Source organism: Cajanus cajan, chromosome 5 (genome assembly GCF_000230855.2).
Source record: "Cajanus cajan strain Asha chromosome 5, NIPB_CcT2T_4, whole genome shotgun sequence".
Lineage (NCBI taxonomy): Eukaryota > Viridiplantae > Streptophyta > Magnoliopsida > Fabales > Fabaceae > Cajanus > Cajanus cajan.
This window is the reverse complement of record NC_138521.1, coordinates 51,667,723-51,683,528: the sequence shown is the minus strand read 5'-3', so window position 1 is coordinate 51,683,528 and position 15,806 is coordinate 51,667,723. Positions and strand designations below refer to the sequence as shown.

At 28.6% G+C, this 15,806-nt stretch overlaps 1 protein-coding gene across 1 annotated transcript; it reads left to right on the top strand.

Annotated features, from left to right (window-relative positions):
• Positions 1-10,138: 10,138 nt before the first annotated feature.
• On the top strand, positions 10,139-12,632 carry LOC109810542 (transcription factor bHLH19). Its single transcript, XM_020374027.3, has 5 exons — positions 10,139-10,296; positions 10,487-10,562; positions 10,652-11,236; positions 11,654-12,013; positions 12,109-12,632. The coding sequence occupies exons 2-5, from the start codon at positions 10,524-10,526 to the stop codon at positions 12,178-12,180; spliced, it is 1,056 nt and encodes a 351-aa protein (XP_020229616.1). The 5' UTR covers positions 10,139-10,296; positions 10,487-10,523; the 3' UTR covers positions 12,181-12,632.
• Positions 12,633-15,806: the final 3,174 nt, after the last annotated feature.

Here is a 15,806-nt window from a genome sequence, read left to right as displayed (position 1 = left end):
AGTTTTAGTCTTTTTACCTTTTTAGGTTTTAGTTATACACCTAGACTTCACCATGGGGAGGATCCTATCCTTAACATTAGAGAGTCTAGTCCTTTTAATTTCGACAATCTTTTTAGCATTTTTAGTAGAACTCCTCTTAGGATACACTTTCCATTTCTATCATATACTATTACCTCTAATGCTTATTTTTATGTTTTTGTTGGTCATGATGCCCACCATGAGGAACCTCTTGATTTGAGGTCAAATCTTTTTCAAGAGGGAGGGAATGATGGAATAACACTAAGGCCGAGAAGTCCAAGAGGTGATATATTGAAGGAGGCAAGAGGAATGGGTTAGTGTTGAAAAATCATAGGAGGAGTAAGCCTACTTTTGGGCCTTAGCTCCTAAATTTTTATAGCATTTATTTTTATTTTATTTGCCAATTTTACCCTTTTATTTTTGGGTGCTTAGGACTTAGAATTTATTTTCCCTTGTATTTTCCATTTTGCCCTTGTATTATGGGGTGCTCTAGATAATTAGGTTTTTAATTTTGGGCTAGGGTGTTAATTAGAGGGTGACGCATGTTTTTGGTGTTATTGGGTCTATTTTTGGTGTTAGAAAGGCTTAGGCCCAAGTGGAGGGCAAAGGTTGCATGGTCTTATCATGCACCTAGATATAGCCAATCTAAACCCAAAGATTCCATCCTTGGCCACCAAGTTGCATCTAGGGTTCATTTGCATTTCATTTGGAATGCATTTGCCTACTCCAAATGCAACCCTAGATGCCTCCCCTCCTATAAATATCCAACACCTCACACCTTGTAAATACTTTGGAATTTATGATATTAAGAGAGCCTTTGTGCCTTAATATTCTTCCTTAGTCCCCTTGGTCATTTCGGCCACCTATCCTTCTCATCTTCACCGTGAGTGTTCTCACCTTTAGGAGTGGCCTTCATCCATCAATGAAGTGAGCCAAAACCCTAGAGTACCACCTTAGCATTTCATCAAACACCTAGCCTCCATAAACACCATTTGCCCATCTCCATCTCCAAGGCTAGAAACCTTGAGTTCCATGATCCAAGGAGTCCGGTCATCCCTCTTTCACGCTCTTAACTCAATCCATGCAAGGAGGGTTGCCATCATACTCACTATCTCATTCAACTAATTTATGTAATTCATTAATCAATGCTAATTTAAATAAATATTGTTCTACATATATTGACTATAGATATAGGACAACTCCTGTCATAGGATATCCTGCGCTTGGTGTGATCAAGGTTGTGAGAGCCTTTAGAATGATGAATCCCGACGTGACTCTTCCACACTCAAACAAAATCACAACAGGGAGCCCCTAGAGCTCCGACGCTTGATGTGAACAAGCTCATGGTTGGCATTAATTAATGATGTCAAGAGCATTTCAGGCTTCCATGCCTAGCAAGCCCAAGGTGGTGGCCAACGTAGTATCAATAACTTCACCTTCTACATAATTTCAAAACATTCTCATGTAATTGCTACAACTTACACGAATTCATCCCAAATAAGGATTATTATAATCTACATAATTCGTTCTTAATATAAGTAATTACTACATGCAATTTTTTCTCCAATAATTGATTACACACATCCTTAATTAGGGTTCCCTTAAGAACCTATAAGCACTCATAAATTCATAAATAGAAACAAATCCACAAACCTAAAGCATATTTATAAGATAATAGCATGTTTAGAAATTCAAAGAGACATCATATACACATTACACTTAAAAATTTACGTATTTATATTTATTAAAATGTTGCTATAGTTCAAGTTAATAAGTTATTGTAATTTTTTTTATAGAAAATATTATTATGAAAAGTAATATTTTTTATTTTAATATTTTTTTAATTATTTTTTAAAATTAAGTATTATATCGAATAAAAAAAATAATATATAAAGAATATTTTTTTAATTTTTAATTATTTCCTAAAATTAAGGTATCATTTTGAGTAAATAAATGAGACATAAAAAATATATATAATCATAAAATAAAATCTAAAATAAATGAAATTTGATATGTGATTTAAATTTGTTGGTGATTATAACTTAAAGATATCTTCTTTTATAAAAAAAATAAAATAAAATATATCTTTAACCTAAAGAACTTATATACAATAATCATAAAGTATAAGTAGTAGTATAAAATATATAATAATTATTTTATAAAATTTATATAAACTTAATAATATTATTAAATATTAAAAAGAAACTATTTTATTAATATTTTTAAAAATATTACATTAATATATAAAAATATTATTAAAAAAATTTAATAACATAAATTTTATCTTACATTTAATAAAATGTCACAAAAGAATATTAACAATATTTCCTGATAATCTTATAATATTTTTTTAATATTGCAAAAATCACATTTTGGTGTACATGTTTAAAAATAAATAAATAAATAAAGATGGGTGAATCCCGAAAGTAAAGGAACTAGCCTGTAAGATTTTGCCCGGATATTCGCTGGTCAACTGGAAAGAACTAAAGGCATGTTATTCACGTGTAGTTTTAATACGAAGCAACGACATATCTCATTTTTATTTATTTAATTTATAAAGTTACACATCATCTATGTTTTTTTTATTTGTCCTCTATTTACTACAATGTTACGCCACCTAAGATGATGATGAGTCACTTATTTAACCTCTCTCTCTCTCTCTCTCTCTCTCTCTCTCTCTCTCTCTCCTCTCTCTCTCTCTCTCTCTCTCCTCCTCTCTCCTCTCTCTCTCTCTCTCCTCTCTCTCTCTCTCTCTCTCTCTCTCTCTCTCTCTCTCTCTCTCTCCTCTCTCTCCTCTCTCTCTCTCTCTCTCTCTCTCTCTCTCTATATATATATATATATATATATATATATATATATATAAATCTTAAAAACTAGATATCATGTATAGTCGTATAGATATATAAATATCTAGCTAAAATTTACTTATATTTTAAAAACATATTATTGATTAAAATAAATTTATCAGATAACATGTTAAATATTTTTAAATTATATAAAATTTCATGATTCTTTTATCTTAATAAAATGTTTAGTTAATGAAATTTAATATTTATAAAAAAAAATAAACTGAATAAATTAGGCAAATTTATTATCAAAATTATTTCTTTTATATAATAATAACTTATTATAAATGAGGCCATCATTCATCAAGAATATCATGAAGGCAATCTTCTGTACCTTCCGCTTATCAAAATAAATAAATAAATCTTCTATACCTTCCAACATCCCTCTGTAACAAAATTTTCGTGTTAGCATATTGATGTATTTAATCTCTATATATTAAAAGTATAATTTCAAAATATTTATTTATATTAATTTTAAATATAATTTATATATTCAAATATAATATTCAGATTAAATAATCTAACAGAGTTAACAATACATGAGTCAACATTAAATCAAATAGCCTAACAAAAAAAAAACATTAGATCAAATAATCTAACAAAAGCTACAGATTTTTGCAAAATTGCGAATTTGCCAACTAAAGTACCAATTTCAATTTTCACAATACATTCACTAAAAATGTTCAAAATTTCATGATAAACACTCTAAAACCACACAATTTACACATATAATTACAATTCCAAATAATTTCTTAATTACTAATACATTTTTTTTAGGGTTTCCCACAGAAACTTCAAATTACACAATTAAAGATCGAAAACATGAAAATAGAAGCATGTATATATCATTAATACCGATTAGAACATTAATTAAAGAGCAACAGAGAAGACAAAGACACATTTTGGTAAACCTCCTCACATCTAAAGCAAGATTACTTACTTCTCCTTACCTTGATGAGCGCTAATAAACGGACGTGGATCTTCAGGGTGATTTCCCTCAAATTTTGGTTCTCTTAAGTCTGAAGCATGCAAGCGTAGAAGATAGTGAAAAGAAAATTGATCTAAAAACTTCTTTTAAAAAAATTTAACTCCTTTTAACCCCCTAATTAAAACATATTAACTATATAGTTACCAAAAACCTTTCCCTTAATTAATAAAAATAAGAATAACAAAATTTTTAATTATAAAATCTTATAGTATATACATATTCATATAAAAAAAATAATTAAAATAGTTATTAAAATCAACTCATTTAATTATAAAAAGTATTATAATTAATAATTAAGCAAATATTTTTAGTAGGAAAATTGGAGTATTACATTCAAGGAAAAGAGAAGTTAGAACTTGAACATTGATTGAGTTGGTTGTTGAATGTGTTGAATTGTATCTAAGTTGTTGGGTGTGTTGGTTGTTTAAAGATTAAACTCTTGCATGGTGGGGTTTTTTGGGTCACTTGAGCATGCTAGGGGTGATTCGGGTGATTGTTGATCACTCTTGGTTCCATGTTGATTTTGTTGTGGAAAATTAGCTATTGGTGATGAATATATGTGATATATTGGATTACATGGAAAATTCATAATTTTGCAAGTGTAGAATCCATCATTGTGTTTGGAACACCTTCATGGCACTAAGTGTGGCTCAAATTGGTGGCGTTGAGCATGAGAAGAGAGAAAAACATCTAACTTAGTCATGTTGAGCGTGATTTTAATAGCGTTAGGCATGAGGTGAAAGAATTGGCTCTATCTGATTTGGCATCAGGTATCAATGGAGTAATGTCAGACGTGAGGAGAGAGACTAGTCTCTACATGAAATGGGCCAGATGTAGACTTTGCCACGCCAGGCTTGAGGGTCCAAGGGTTCCCTACCTCATCCACGCTAGGCACGAGATGAATGGTGTCAGGCTTTGGTAAGGTAGATAATTCTTTGTCTCAATCGTGTTGGGTGCTAGGTGTGTGGCGCCTAGCATGGTTTGTTTTGAAAATCTCATTTTTCGATTGATAAAATGATGAACATGAATGGGTTAGAAGAATCTATTACATGTTGTATATTGATGGGTGCTATAGTTCTATATATATATATATATATATATATATTGATTTGGTATTATATATATATATATATATGTGTGTGTGTGTTAATAATTGTTTAATTGTTGAGGTGTTGATGTTAAGAATGTTTTAGACATGATATGTTGAATGACTGTTGACTTGTTGAGGTGTTGATGTTGAGAATACTAGACATTCATTTAGGCATGTTAATTGACTTAGGACAGGAGAAAATGGTGTTTTTGAAAGTTGAATATCACATTGCGTGGATATTGGTGTGATGCTTTATGAACCCATTGTTTAAAAACCTCATTAAGTAGGCATTATCTCCTGAGTGGATTGTTGAGTCTCCTTTTAAGTCCTTAGTTAATGTTTGGAGTAAGGTATGAAGTCAAGGACTAAATCCCTTAATTAATTACTAGAGATGTGTGTGGTATTGCAAGGATAGTTAGGTAGGATAATTCCATAGGTAGCTTGATTTATGCATGTTAAGCTTATGGTGTACCCATACCCAAGCTATGTTATACTTGATGATGGCATTGGACTTTCCTAATTTAAGTGACAACATCTGAGAAATCATGTTGTAAAGATTAGTATTCCATTTGGTTGTTGATCTAGTAGGTGTAAAAAGATTGGATGGTTTGATAGGATCAAACTACTTAGACTGTTCACTTTAGTGTATGAGATCTCCATAGGTGAATGAATGTCAACTTATTAGTTGAGGTGTATGCATATGATGTATTGTTTTGGTGATTGTTCATATGCTATATGATGTTGTATGTTGAATGGAAAGGTTGTGGCATAAGTTTGATATGCTTAAATTGCTTGTCTTTCAAACTTGTTTGATGCCATGTTGAGTTGTTATGGTATTGAAAGCATCGTAATCCATGAGGTGATGTTATGTATGGTTTACATGTTGGTGATTAGTATAGATACTTTTATTTTATACTTGTATCATGTTGTATTCTTTATTACACTAGATTACCCTAACATATTTTTTGGTGGTGAGCTACGATGATCATGTTTACATGAAAGCAGGACAAGGTTTGCTGAAGGCATGTTGCGATTTTGTGAGCCATGCTATGAGATGACGGTGTACTTGGAGGCTACTTTTGTATGGGTTTTGGCAGGATTTCTTGACCAACAACCTAGACTTATATATTATAATTTTGGATTACTATATATACATATATATTTGTACAATATTTTGTAGCAAAATTTTATTGCATATATTTATATATTATCACTTAGGTAATTATTTTATTTCCGCTGCTAGTAGTTGATTCCATAAAGTGTAGGACCATGGTAGGTTGTTATACAATTGAGAATGAAAGTGATGAAAAAGAGCAATTTGTGGACAATTAAAAGGAATTCTATGTCGATTGTATAAATAACTGACATAGAATGTGATTTCAAAGTCAAATGTCACCTTACAAGATGTTGAATGGCTAAACTTCGTTGGTTGTTTTATAACTAATGTAATAGAATTCACATAATTTACGAAAATGTCATCACATTTTCTACTACATTCTAACATTGAATGTGACAAGGCTGAAGTAGATACTATACCAAAAAAAAAACTAAAGTAGATAAAACGACATAGAACATTATTTTTTCACAAGTGCACTTTAGATTAAAATATCACAAACAAAATTATCACATACTACTACCATCATGATTGTCTTTATTAGTGTAATTCTGATCACCATCATCATTGCAATCGCTACTACCACCACTAGCACAACCTCCAACATTGTCACCACCATCACTTTCATCATCATCTTCACCACCATCATTGTCATTATCACTATTCTTACTAGTTATCAATGATGGTGGTGATAACAAAAATAGTGGTGATAATGGTAAAAATGACAGTGTTGATAACAACAATTGCAATAATAATAATGACAATGATTGATTGCAATTTTTAGTTAAAATATATTAGATAAGAGAAATTAGATTGGATATGAAAGATTGATTAAAATCAACATCCAAACATCTTTGTCTTCACATCTTTAAAACTTAAAACAATTCCATTGATTTATTTTTTTAACTTAATTGTTTTTTTATAAGCTAATATAATTACAATTAAGTCGTCCAATCCCAACCAACGTTACTTTTAAAGTTTGAAATATTGGTTAAAAATAAATGTGAAATAAGTCTTTAAATTTTAGTGTAAATTAGCCTATTAAAATTGGAGATTTAATTAAAAATATTTGAAACAGAAAATAAAATGGATAATTACTACAATATGTCATTGGCTCATGCTTGACTATTATGAGGGTATCATCACCTATGTACCATTTTACTCATAAAAAAAAGGTAATTACCATATAAAAGGTAGTTAACATATCCAATTAGCATGAACTAATAAAATTTTAACCACACTAGTGAATGGAGAATTTAATTACAATTTTTTTAAATTATAAAGATCTTTTCAAAGTATTTTTAACTAAGGGAACCTAATTAATTAAAAACTAAGAAAAACTATAAGGATTAACACATTAATTTAACATGCAATAAATTGATAAAAGATAAGATGATAAAAGATAAAATTTATCTTAATCTAAACTAAGATGAAATAGTAAGCCTAAATTGAGGTATAACAAGTAGATAAGACATACATATAAAATATATGACCAACAAAGAGATAAAATACTAAAAGTCTAAACTAATGATAAAATGCAATACTATAAGTCGTAAAATGTTATAATTATTTTAAGTCATTTTTGTGTTGTTAAGCTGAATTGTTGTTTAGTGTTATTGAGAGACTCTGGAGTCTGAGGATTTCTTAGGAATTTCAGTAGTGTTAGAGGTTTCTCTTGGCAAAGGGCTAATTTGTCCCCGAGAGGAAGAATAGCTTCAATTTAGAATAAAGTCTCATAAACTCAAGTTCTCAAGATTCTAGAGAGAATGACTCTGATCCGTGAGTTTTCTTTTGCTCAAAATCTTCACTTTCTTTCCCTATCCTTACTAGTGTAATGTTGTTGTTGGATTCAAGTTAGTAATTGTTAGAATCTCGTGGCTGAAATCAGTTGGGTGAGGTGCAAAGTTTCTACTTCCCTTCTTCTACCTCTGTTTTATGCTGTCCAAATTTGTTGAAAATCTTTCTTGGGAAGTTGACCCTTAAAGTGGATAGTTGTGTTGAATCACCTATAAGACTTAGTTGGTGCCATGTATGGATAAGGTTGAGGCACATGGGTATAAAAAGATCACAGTATAGGAGTCAAGTTGAGTTATACTAATTACAAGTAACCAACCGAGTAAAGTATGAAATCGAGAACTCAATTCCTAACCGAGTATCGAAAGGGCATAGTATTTGGAGAGTAGTCAATGAGTTAATTTCATAGGTAACTTAGTTAAGCTAGCTAATGTCGTGGTAGGCCCAAAGTCAATTCTTGATAATAGTACTAGACTTCTTCTTATTTATGTGATGACATCCAAGAAACCAAGTTATTATGTATAGTACATATTCTCATACTTGTAGATATATAATTCTAAGTTAATAGTTATTCCAGCTACTAATTATTTATCATTAAGTATAGGGATCATGACAAATCATTAAACAAAATAGGCATATGCAATGTTACTTAGCAAACTTTAGTTTGCAACTTTGATAAATGAAAAAAAAAAGTAGAAAAATATATAATTTATACATGTAACTATCGTACTTTCACTACAACAAAAAGAACTTTTGACAATATTTGAAACATGTTATCTAATTATGTATAAATATGCTATTAATTTACTTTTACGACATATTATCAAATGTTGTATATAGTTTATGTTGTTAAAAAATTTTAATAACATTTTTACATAATCAGACAATATTTTTTAAATATTATCAAACTGGTATTTTTGTAATATTTTAATAATGTTACTAAGTTTTAGTTAATTTTATAAAATAATAATTAGTTTTAATATAGATATTACCATACATTATATTTTATGACTTCTAACCTCCTACAAATTCTTTAAAGTTGAAGACATACTTAGTTAGTCACCACCAAATCTATATCAAATATCAAAGTTTATTTATCTTAAGTATTACTCTATAATTATCTATAATTTTTATGTACTCAATGTAGGACTTTAATTTTGGAAAACAATTAGAGATTAGAGAAATACACTCTTTATGTTACATGTTTTTACTCGGTGTGTGATTTTTATTTTGGAAACAATTAAAAATACTAATATTAAGATTAAAAAAAATGATGTCATTTTATCTATAATAACATTGTTTAGAAAAAAAATTATTACAAAATACTCTATTTACTCAATTTATAATAACATTTTAATAAATATAAGTAGGTAAATATTGATAAAGAAGTAAAATATAATTTTTTTACTAAAATAAATAGTGACAATTAAAAAAAATTATAAGCATTTTTCATCTATACCCATAATTTCAAATTCATCACTAAAAAGTCAAAATCAAATAATGACATAAATATATGTAATTACATGCAAATTATACCTGCAATTTATCGTATGTTTGGAGGTATATAAAATCATATTTTATATTAGTTAGACTTAATTACATTCCTTTTATCATCAATTTTTTTTATTTTGTAAATTTTGTCATTTTAATGTTTGAAATTATATATTTTATCATTAATTCAATTTTAAATTTTTACATATGTTAACTATTAACGTAACATGTTAACGACTGATGTATTATATTGATGATCAATTTGTCATATTTATGGTCAAATAAACGAAAATATACAAACAATTAAAAAGGTGACAAAATGTATAAAACGTTAAACTTTTGGTAGCAAACTATACAATTTCAAAAACTATTGACAAGTTTCGTGAAATCCTAAATCTTTCGTAGAAAAAAGAATATAATTAAACCCATGAGTTACTGTCACCTGTATTAACATTATTGGAAGAGTTTGAACTTTGAAATAATTAGTATCCTAATTAGATTGTTTATTTGGAAATGACACGTTTGATAACATGGTAATAGTATAAATAAAAAATCACACGTCAATTAGTTGGTTCAATCAAGTCTTTTGGCGTTATTTATTGCATTGGCAATCAACTAATTATTGACGTCGCAAACACAGCTTGAACAGAACCTGACCCAACCCAACAAACAAAGCCACGGAAGAACCCACAATTTGACCAAAGGCTAGCTAGCTGTTTGTTATCAGTGAAGACAGGGAGTGCCCACTTTCAAACAGTATGAACTAACCTAAGAAAATGGGATTGACATTCACACGTGTCTATAAAGAAACGGGTACCAAGCGTGTACGTGCCCCTTTATAAAACACTTCCACTTTCATCAATTTGTTGTAATTAACGTAGCTAGCTCCCATCCACCAACTTTGTACACAACAAACACTTGATCGTCTCTGCCCTCTACCTTTCTTCTATCCAAGGTAACATTTTCAGTATCATTTCTCAAACATGTCACTATCTCCTCGCACCCCATTTCTCCATCATCAACGAATTATTCAGACTAATTCTTCATAGTTCATACCCCCTTAACTAATATCATCTCATAATTATTACGTTCTGAAAAACTAGATCATATCTTCTAATTTCTATTTTTGTTCAACTTCTTTTCAGTGCGTCTCATATACCAATATCCCATTAATTTGTAAGGATGATGCAAATCTCGTCGACCATGTACTTGCCAGAACTTGTAAGCACAGTGTGTACTCAACTTTCAAGAAAACTAATTACAAAAGATATATAATTACGGAACCGTTAAGTCTTTTATTGAATTAACAGGGAATAATGGAGGACCCCACTTTGTTTCATCAGTACCCGATGGATCCTTTTGCATTCCAGCTCGAAGATGTTGACTTTGAGTCCCTCTCTGCGTCCCCAATGAGTTCTTCCTCTCACAAGCGCTTCAACTCCGAAAGCACCCAAAACTCTTCCCTCACACAAAGTCCTGAACAATCTGTTGCACCTGCAAGACCAACCAAGCAACCCAAGACCTGGAGTGCTTACGGTAGTGACATGATGGCTCCCAAGGTTTCATCCTCCAAAATCATCTCTTTTGAGAACTCCAATGCGTCTTCAGTTTCTTCCCGACAATTCTACAACCTGGATGCTGCCAAACTGAAGAAGCCTAAGATTGAAACTGGGTATGGTGAAAACTTTGATTTTACAGCTATGGTTTCTCAAGGTCTCTATGACGACAATAGTTTTCTAGACTATGATAACCGAGAGAAGAAGCTGATGGCTGCAACCACAACTACTAGAAACCCTATCCAAGCCCAAGATCACGTGATAGCCGAAAGAAAACGGAGGGAAAAGCTTAGCCAGAGGTTCATTGCTCTTTCTGCCATAGTTCCTGGACTCAAGAAGGTACCATTTATAACAAATTTCATGCATCCATGTCGTCAAACACAAGGTTTACATTATATTTTTACAGTCACAGTAAATGCTTTTGAAATTACAGTAATCAATCATAGAAAATAAGAACAAATATGGCTGATGCAGTTAATTATAACCAGGTTACTGATGAAACATCCAAAACTGTAATATTGTGGCTATAATTTGAAACCTTGAACATATGCAATACATAGGTTCATTTAACAACTAAAAAACAATGAATTGGCCACAAATTTAGCGACGAAAATTATTGTTCTCTCACTACTTCTAGGACTATTGAATGTTGCTTACCTAATTTGAGTTTAACCACCTAATATAGCTAGCCAAATTGTATCATATTTGTACGTAAATGTCAGTCCCTCTTATTGAATAATGAATGTTTGAATGCAGATGGACAAGGCTACCGTCTTGGAAGATGCTATAAAATACGTAAAACAACTACAGGAACGGGTGAAAACTCTGGAGGAACAAGCTGTGGATAAAACAGTTGAATCAGCCGTGTTTATAAAGAGATCTGTTGTTTTCACCGGGGATGAAAGCTCTTCCTCCGGTGAAGAATCCGACCAGTCACTCCCCGAAATCGAAGCAAGAATTTCTGGTAAACAAGTGCTGATCAGAATCCACTGCGACAAACACAGTGGACAAGCGGCTACTATACTAAAAGAATTAGAGAAGCATAATCTCACAGTTCAGAGTAGCAGCTTTTTGCCCTTTGGGAATAACACTCTTGACATATCTATTGTGGCTCAGGTAAATATATATTAACATAAAGTTTTCAAGAATAATCTTCGTTATTTCTGTTACTCACATATTCATCATATGGTTTGTGTTTTGTTGCATTGCAGATGAACAAGGAATACTCCTTGACAGCTAAGGATCTCATAAGAAGCTTAAGTCAGTGTTTGAGGCAGCTTTGATCTGAATAATTAATGACATCGTCCACTGATGTAGCTTCATTTGTTGATGTGCATGCATGACTATAGGAATAAACTCAATAATTAACGACTTTTTTTTTATCGCAGTGCATTCTTTTTCCCTAGTCCATCATCTGGATTTTGGAGTAATATATCAATGGTCTGCGATTGCAACAGTCTCCTCCAATGTGTCTTAGTTTACTTGGGTCTGTTTTGATGTAGAGTTTAAGATAATGCCAAATGTTTTCCTTTTTCTGCATAGTTTTTGCGTAGTTGATTGATAGCTGCGTTAATATGTCCCATAAAGGCATTATTAGTTTTTTTTTTTTTTTTTTTTAAAGAAGAGGGATTTTTTTAGAGGATTTGACTCTTCAAATAGACCTCTTTCCTCCCTCTTTCGCTTTGTGAACAGGGTCCAGTTTGATTTAAAAACAATGTTGGCTGCATTTATTTTATATTCTTCTCCGTGTCGGATTATGATTATCACTTCCGTATAAAATTATTGTGATTAACTAAATAACTATTTGTTCCTTGTTTAATTTGTATTTTGGATATTCGTGGTTGCATATCTTCAACTACTAATTTTTTTTAAACGAGATTCTCGCCATTTGGACTTATTGTGTACAACTTGAGTGATATTTTTATGGTAAAGGAAAACAAAACAAGTTGAGTGATATGATTGGTGATCATCCATTTAAAGTAATGTAATTAACTCAAATTTTATGCTTTTTAATATTTCTAAGATAAATAATAAATAGATGGGCTATGCAAAATCTTAAACGTGTATTTAAGGGCAACATTTTACTAATAATATAGTGTTATGTACGTATCTCTCTGTCTCTTTTCTGAATTACCAATAATATATCTACTGATTTGTAGAGGGATTGATTAATTTTAATGATGTCATTGGATCATGGGTCCACCTGGCATTATCATAATTATTGCAACTTAGTAGCAATATGAAAAACCACTTAATCCTACCCAAATTTTGAGATCTGCTTAGTAATCTTGTAATCATTTAAAAACACGTAGTCGCACGCTTGCTTCCATGTTGAGCGAAGTTTTATTACGATGTTGCGTTGCGTACAGAATTTTTAAATTCAAATAAATTAAATTTAAATGTAAATTTAAAAGTAAATGTAAAAATATTTAAGAAAATAATATTTAAAATTATATATAAAAAAGTATCTTTAATTTAGGTGAAAATTAAATAGAAATAAGCTAAAAATTATTATAAAAATTGTATGTATTTATATAATTAATTCAAAAGTAATTAAATTAAAATGGATGTATATTTATCCCTCAAGTATAGCCTTCATGTTAAATTTCAATTTTGAATTGTAATTGTATACAACTTTAATTAATCTTTTCCACTAAAAATATAATTGATTTACTGATGTAATATTCACAGTTAAAATAATAAATAATGTGATAATTCATACATATATTTATATATTTATGTATTGTTGGTGACATGCCGTAATCATATAGTAAAGAGAGAGAGTTGTCAAAATATTAAAATGTGAAATTTGAACCCTCCACTTTAACCGCTAACAACACCATTTACTATTAACCTAATATTTTTTTAATATAAATAATAGTTATAACACATACTTTTAAGAAGAACTAAACTTACATGTATATTTACTATTATTAAATAAAAAAAATTATATATTATTAGTGCTAATAATATAAATGATATATTGATAGTAACAATATTGATTATTAATAATATTATCAACATTATTAATATAGTAATAGATAAATCAATAATTACTAAATATAAATATATTGAATATAAATATAAATGTCAAAATAATATTAATTAAAAATATCTGATACAAATATTGAACATTTAATTTGTATATTTCAGTCACTAAATTTTCTATTTAAATCATAGGTTTATAATTATAATTCTTCTAACATATTTATATTCAGTAAAATATATTAATATATATATATAATCATTTATATTTATTAAATTATTATTTTATCTATAAAATACTAAAAATATGATTAATATTAACTTATAAATAATATTATTAATATTAATAATATATAATTATTTATTTGATAATAATAAATTTATATTTTTTATAAATGAATAAAAATTATTATATATATTATATATAATTTAAATATGCCAATCGTTAAATTTTAATATTATAAATATATTTATGTTATTATTAATATTAATTTATTAATAAAATTATTTATACTAATAATATATAATATAATATTATTTTTATTATTTAGTAGTGGTACATGTATTTGTAATTTTGACTCTTTTATTTATATATATATATATATATATATATATATATGACTTAAATATATTTTTAGTCTCTCAAATTTAAGATAAATTTATTTTTAGTTCTTCAAATTTAAAATTATTATTTTTAGTCTTTATAATTTTTAAAAATTTTATTTTAGTCCCTTATATCATAATAACATACTTGAAAGTGATTAATTAAGACAATTATGCAATATCAACCAAATTTAATGTGATATTTTCACTAATAAAAACACTAACATGTAAATTTTATGTAATAATATTTTATAAATTTCTTAAAAAAATTTGAATATAAAAATTAAAATAATTTTTTTTTGAAATTATATAAACTAAAAACAATAATTTTATATTTGAAGGACAAATACAGATTTACCTTAAATTTAAAGGACTAAAAACATATTTAAGTCATATATATATATATATATATAAAATGATTCAAAAAATGTGTACCAAATTCATTTTGAATATTAAAATAATAATTTAAATTATAAAATATTAAACTAAATAATTATTTTATAATAAATTTATTAAAAAATATTAATATTTTAAAATTTCGAACGATATATTGGACAATCATTTCGTAAGCTATAGCATGAGGGAAGGGGGGGAGAGTGGTGTACGGATTCAAATATAATGTTTTAATATTTTAACAATTTTTTTCTTATTTTTATAAATCACATCATATCATGAGACATTACATCTATATCATCACTACTTCAGGGTTTTTAAAAATATATTAATGTTTTAAAATTTCGAACGATATATACTTTGGAGGGGGGGGTGGCGGGGGTTGTGGGTGGTATACGTAAGTATGTGTATCTGAGTGATATAACTTCCATTCATATAATAATAATAAAAATCATAAACCGAAGTAAGAGTGAGGGATTCAAATATAATGTTTTAATATTTTGACAATTTTTTTTCTTATTCTTATAAGTCACATCATCACATCATATCATTAGACATTACATCTATATCATCACTACTTCAGGGTTAGCTATGAAGGACTAACTGGGGAAGTCCCTCCTCCATCCAATTTTTGTTTACTCTTTCAAAAAATATTTTATGATAAAAACATGTTTATTAAAATAAGTATATGATTATATTAATAGATTGATTAAAAATTGATACACCTTTCATATTGTTGATGAATTTTATGATTTTAAGAAATGGTACTCACAAGTTAAATAAATAACATGAAGTATTTAATAATTATGAATTAACATTTATTTAAATTTATTATTAAAAAAAATACTCACCCTGTTTAATATTTTTATGGTTCCATCCTTATTTAGTGCCACATTGTTGCACATCAACAAAAATTATTAATTATTTA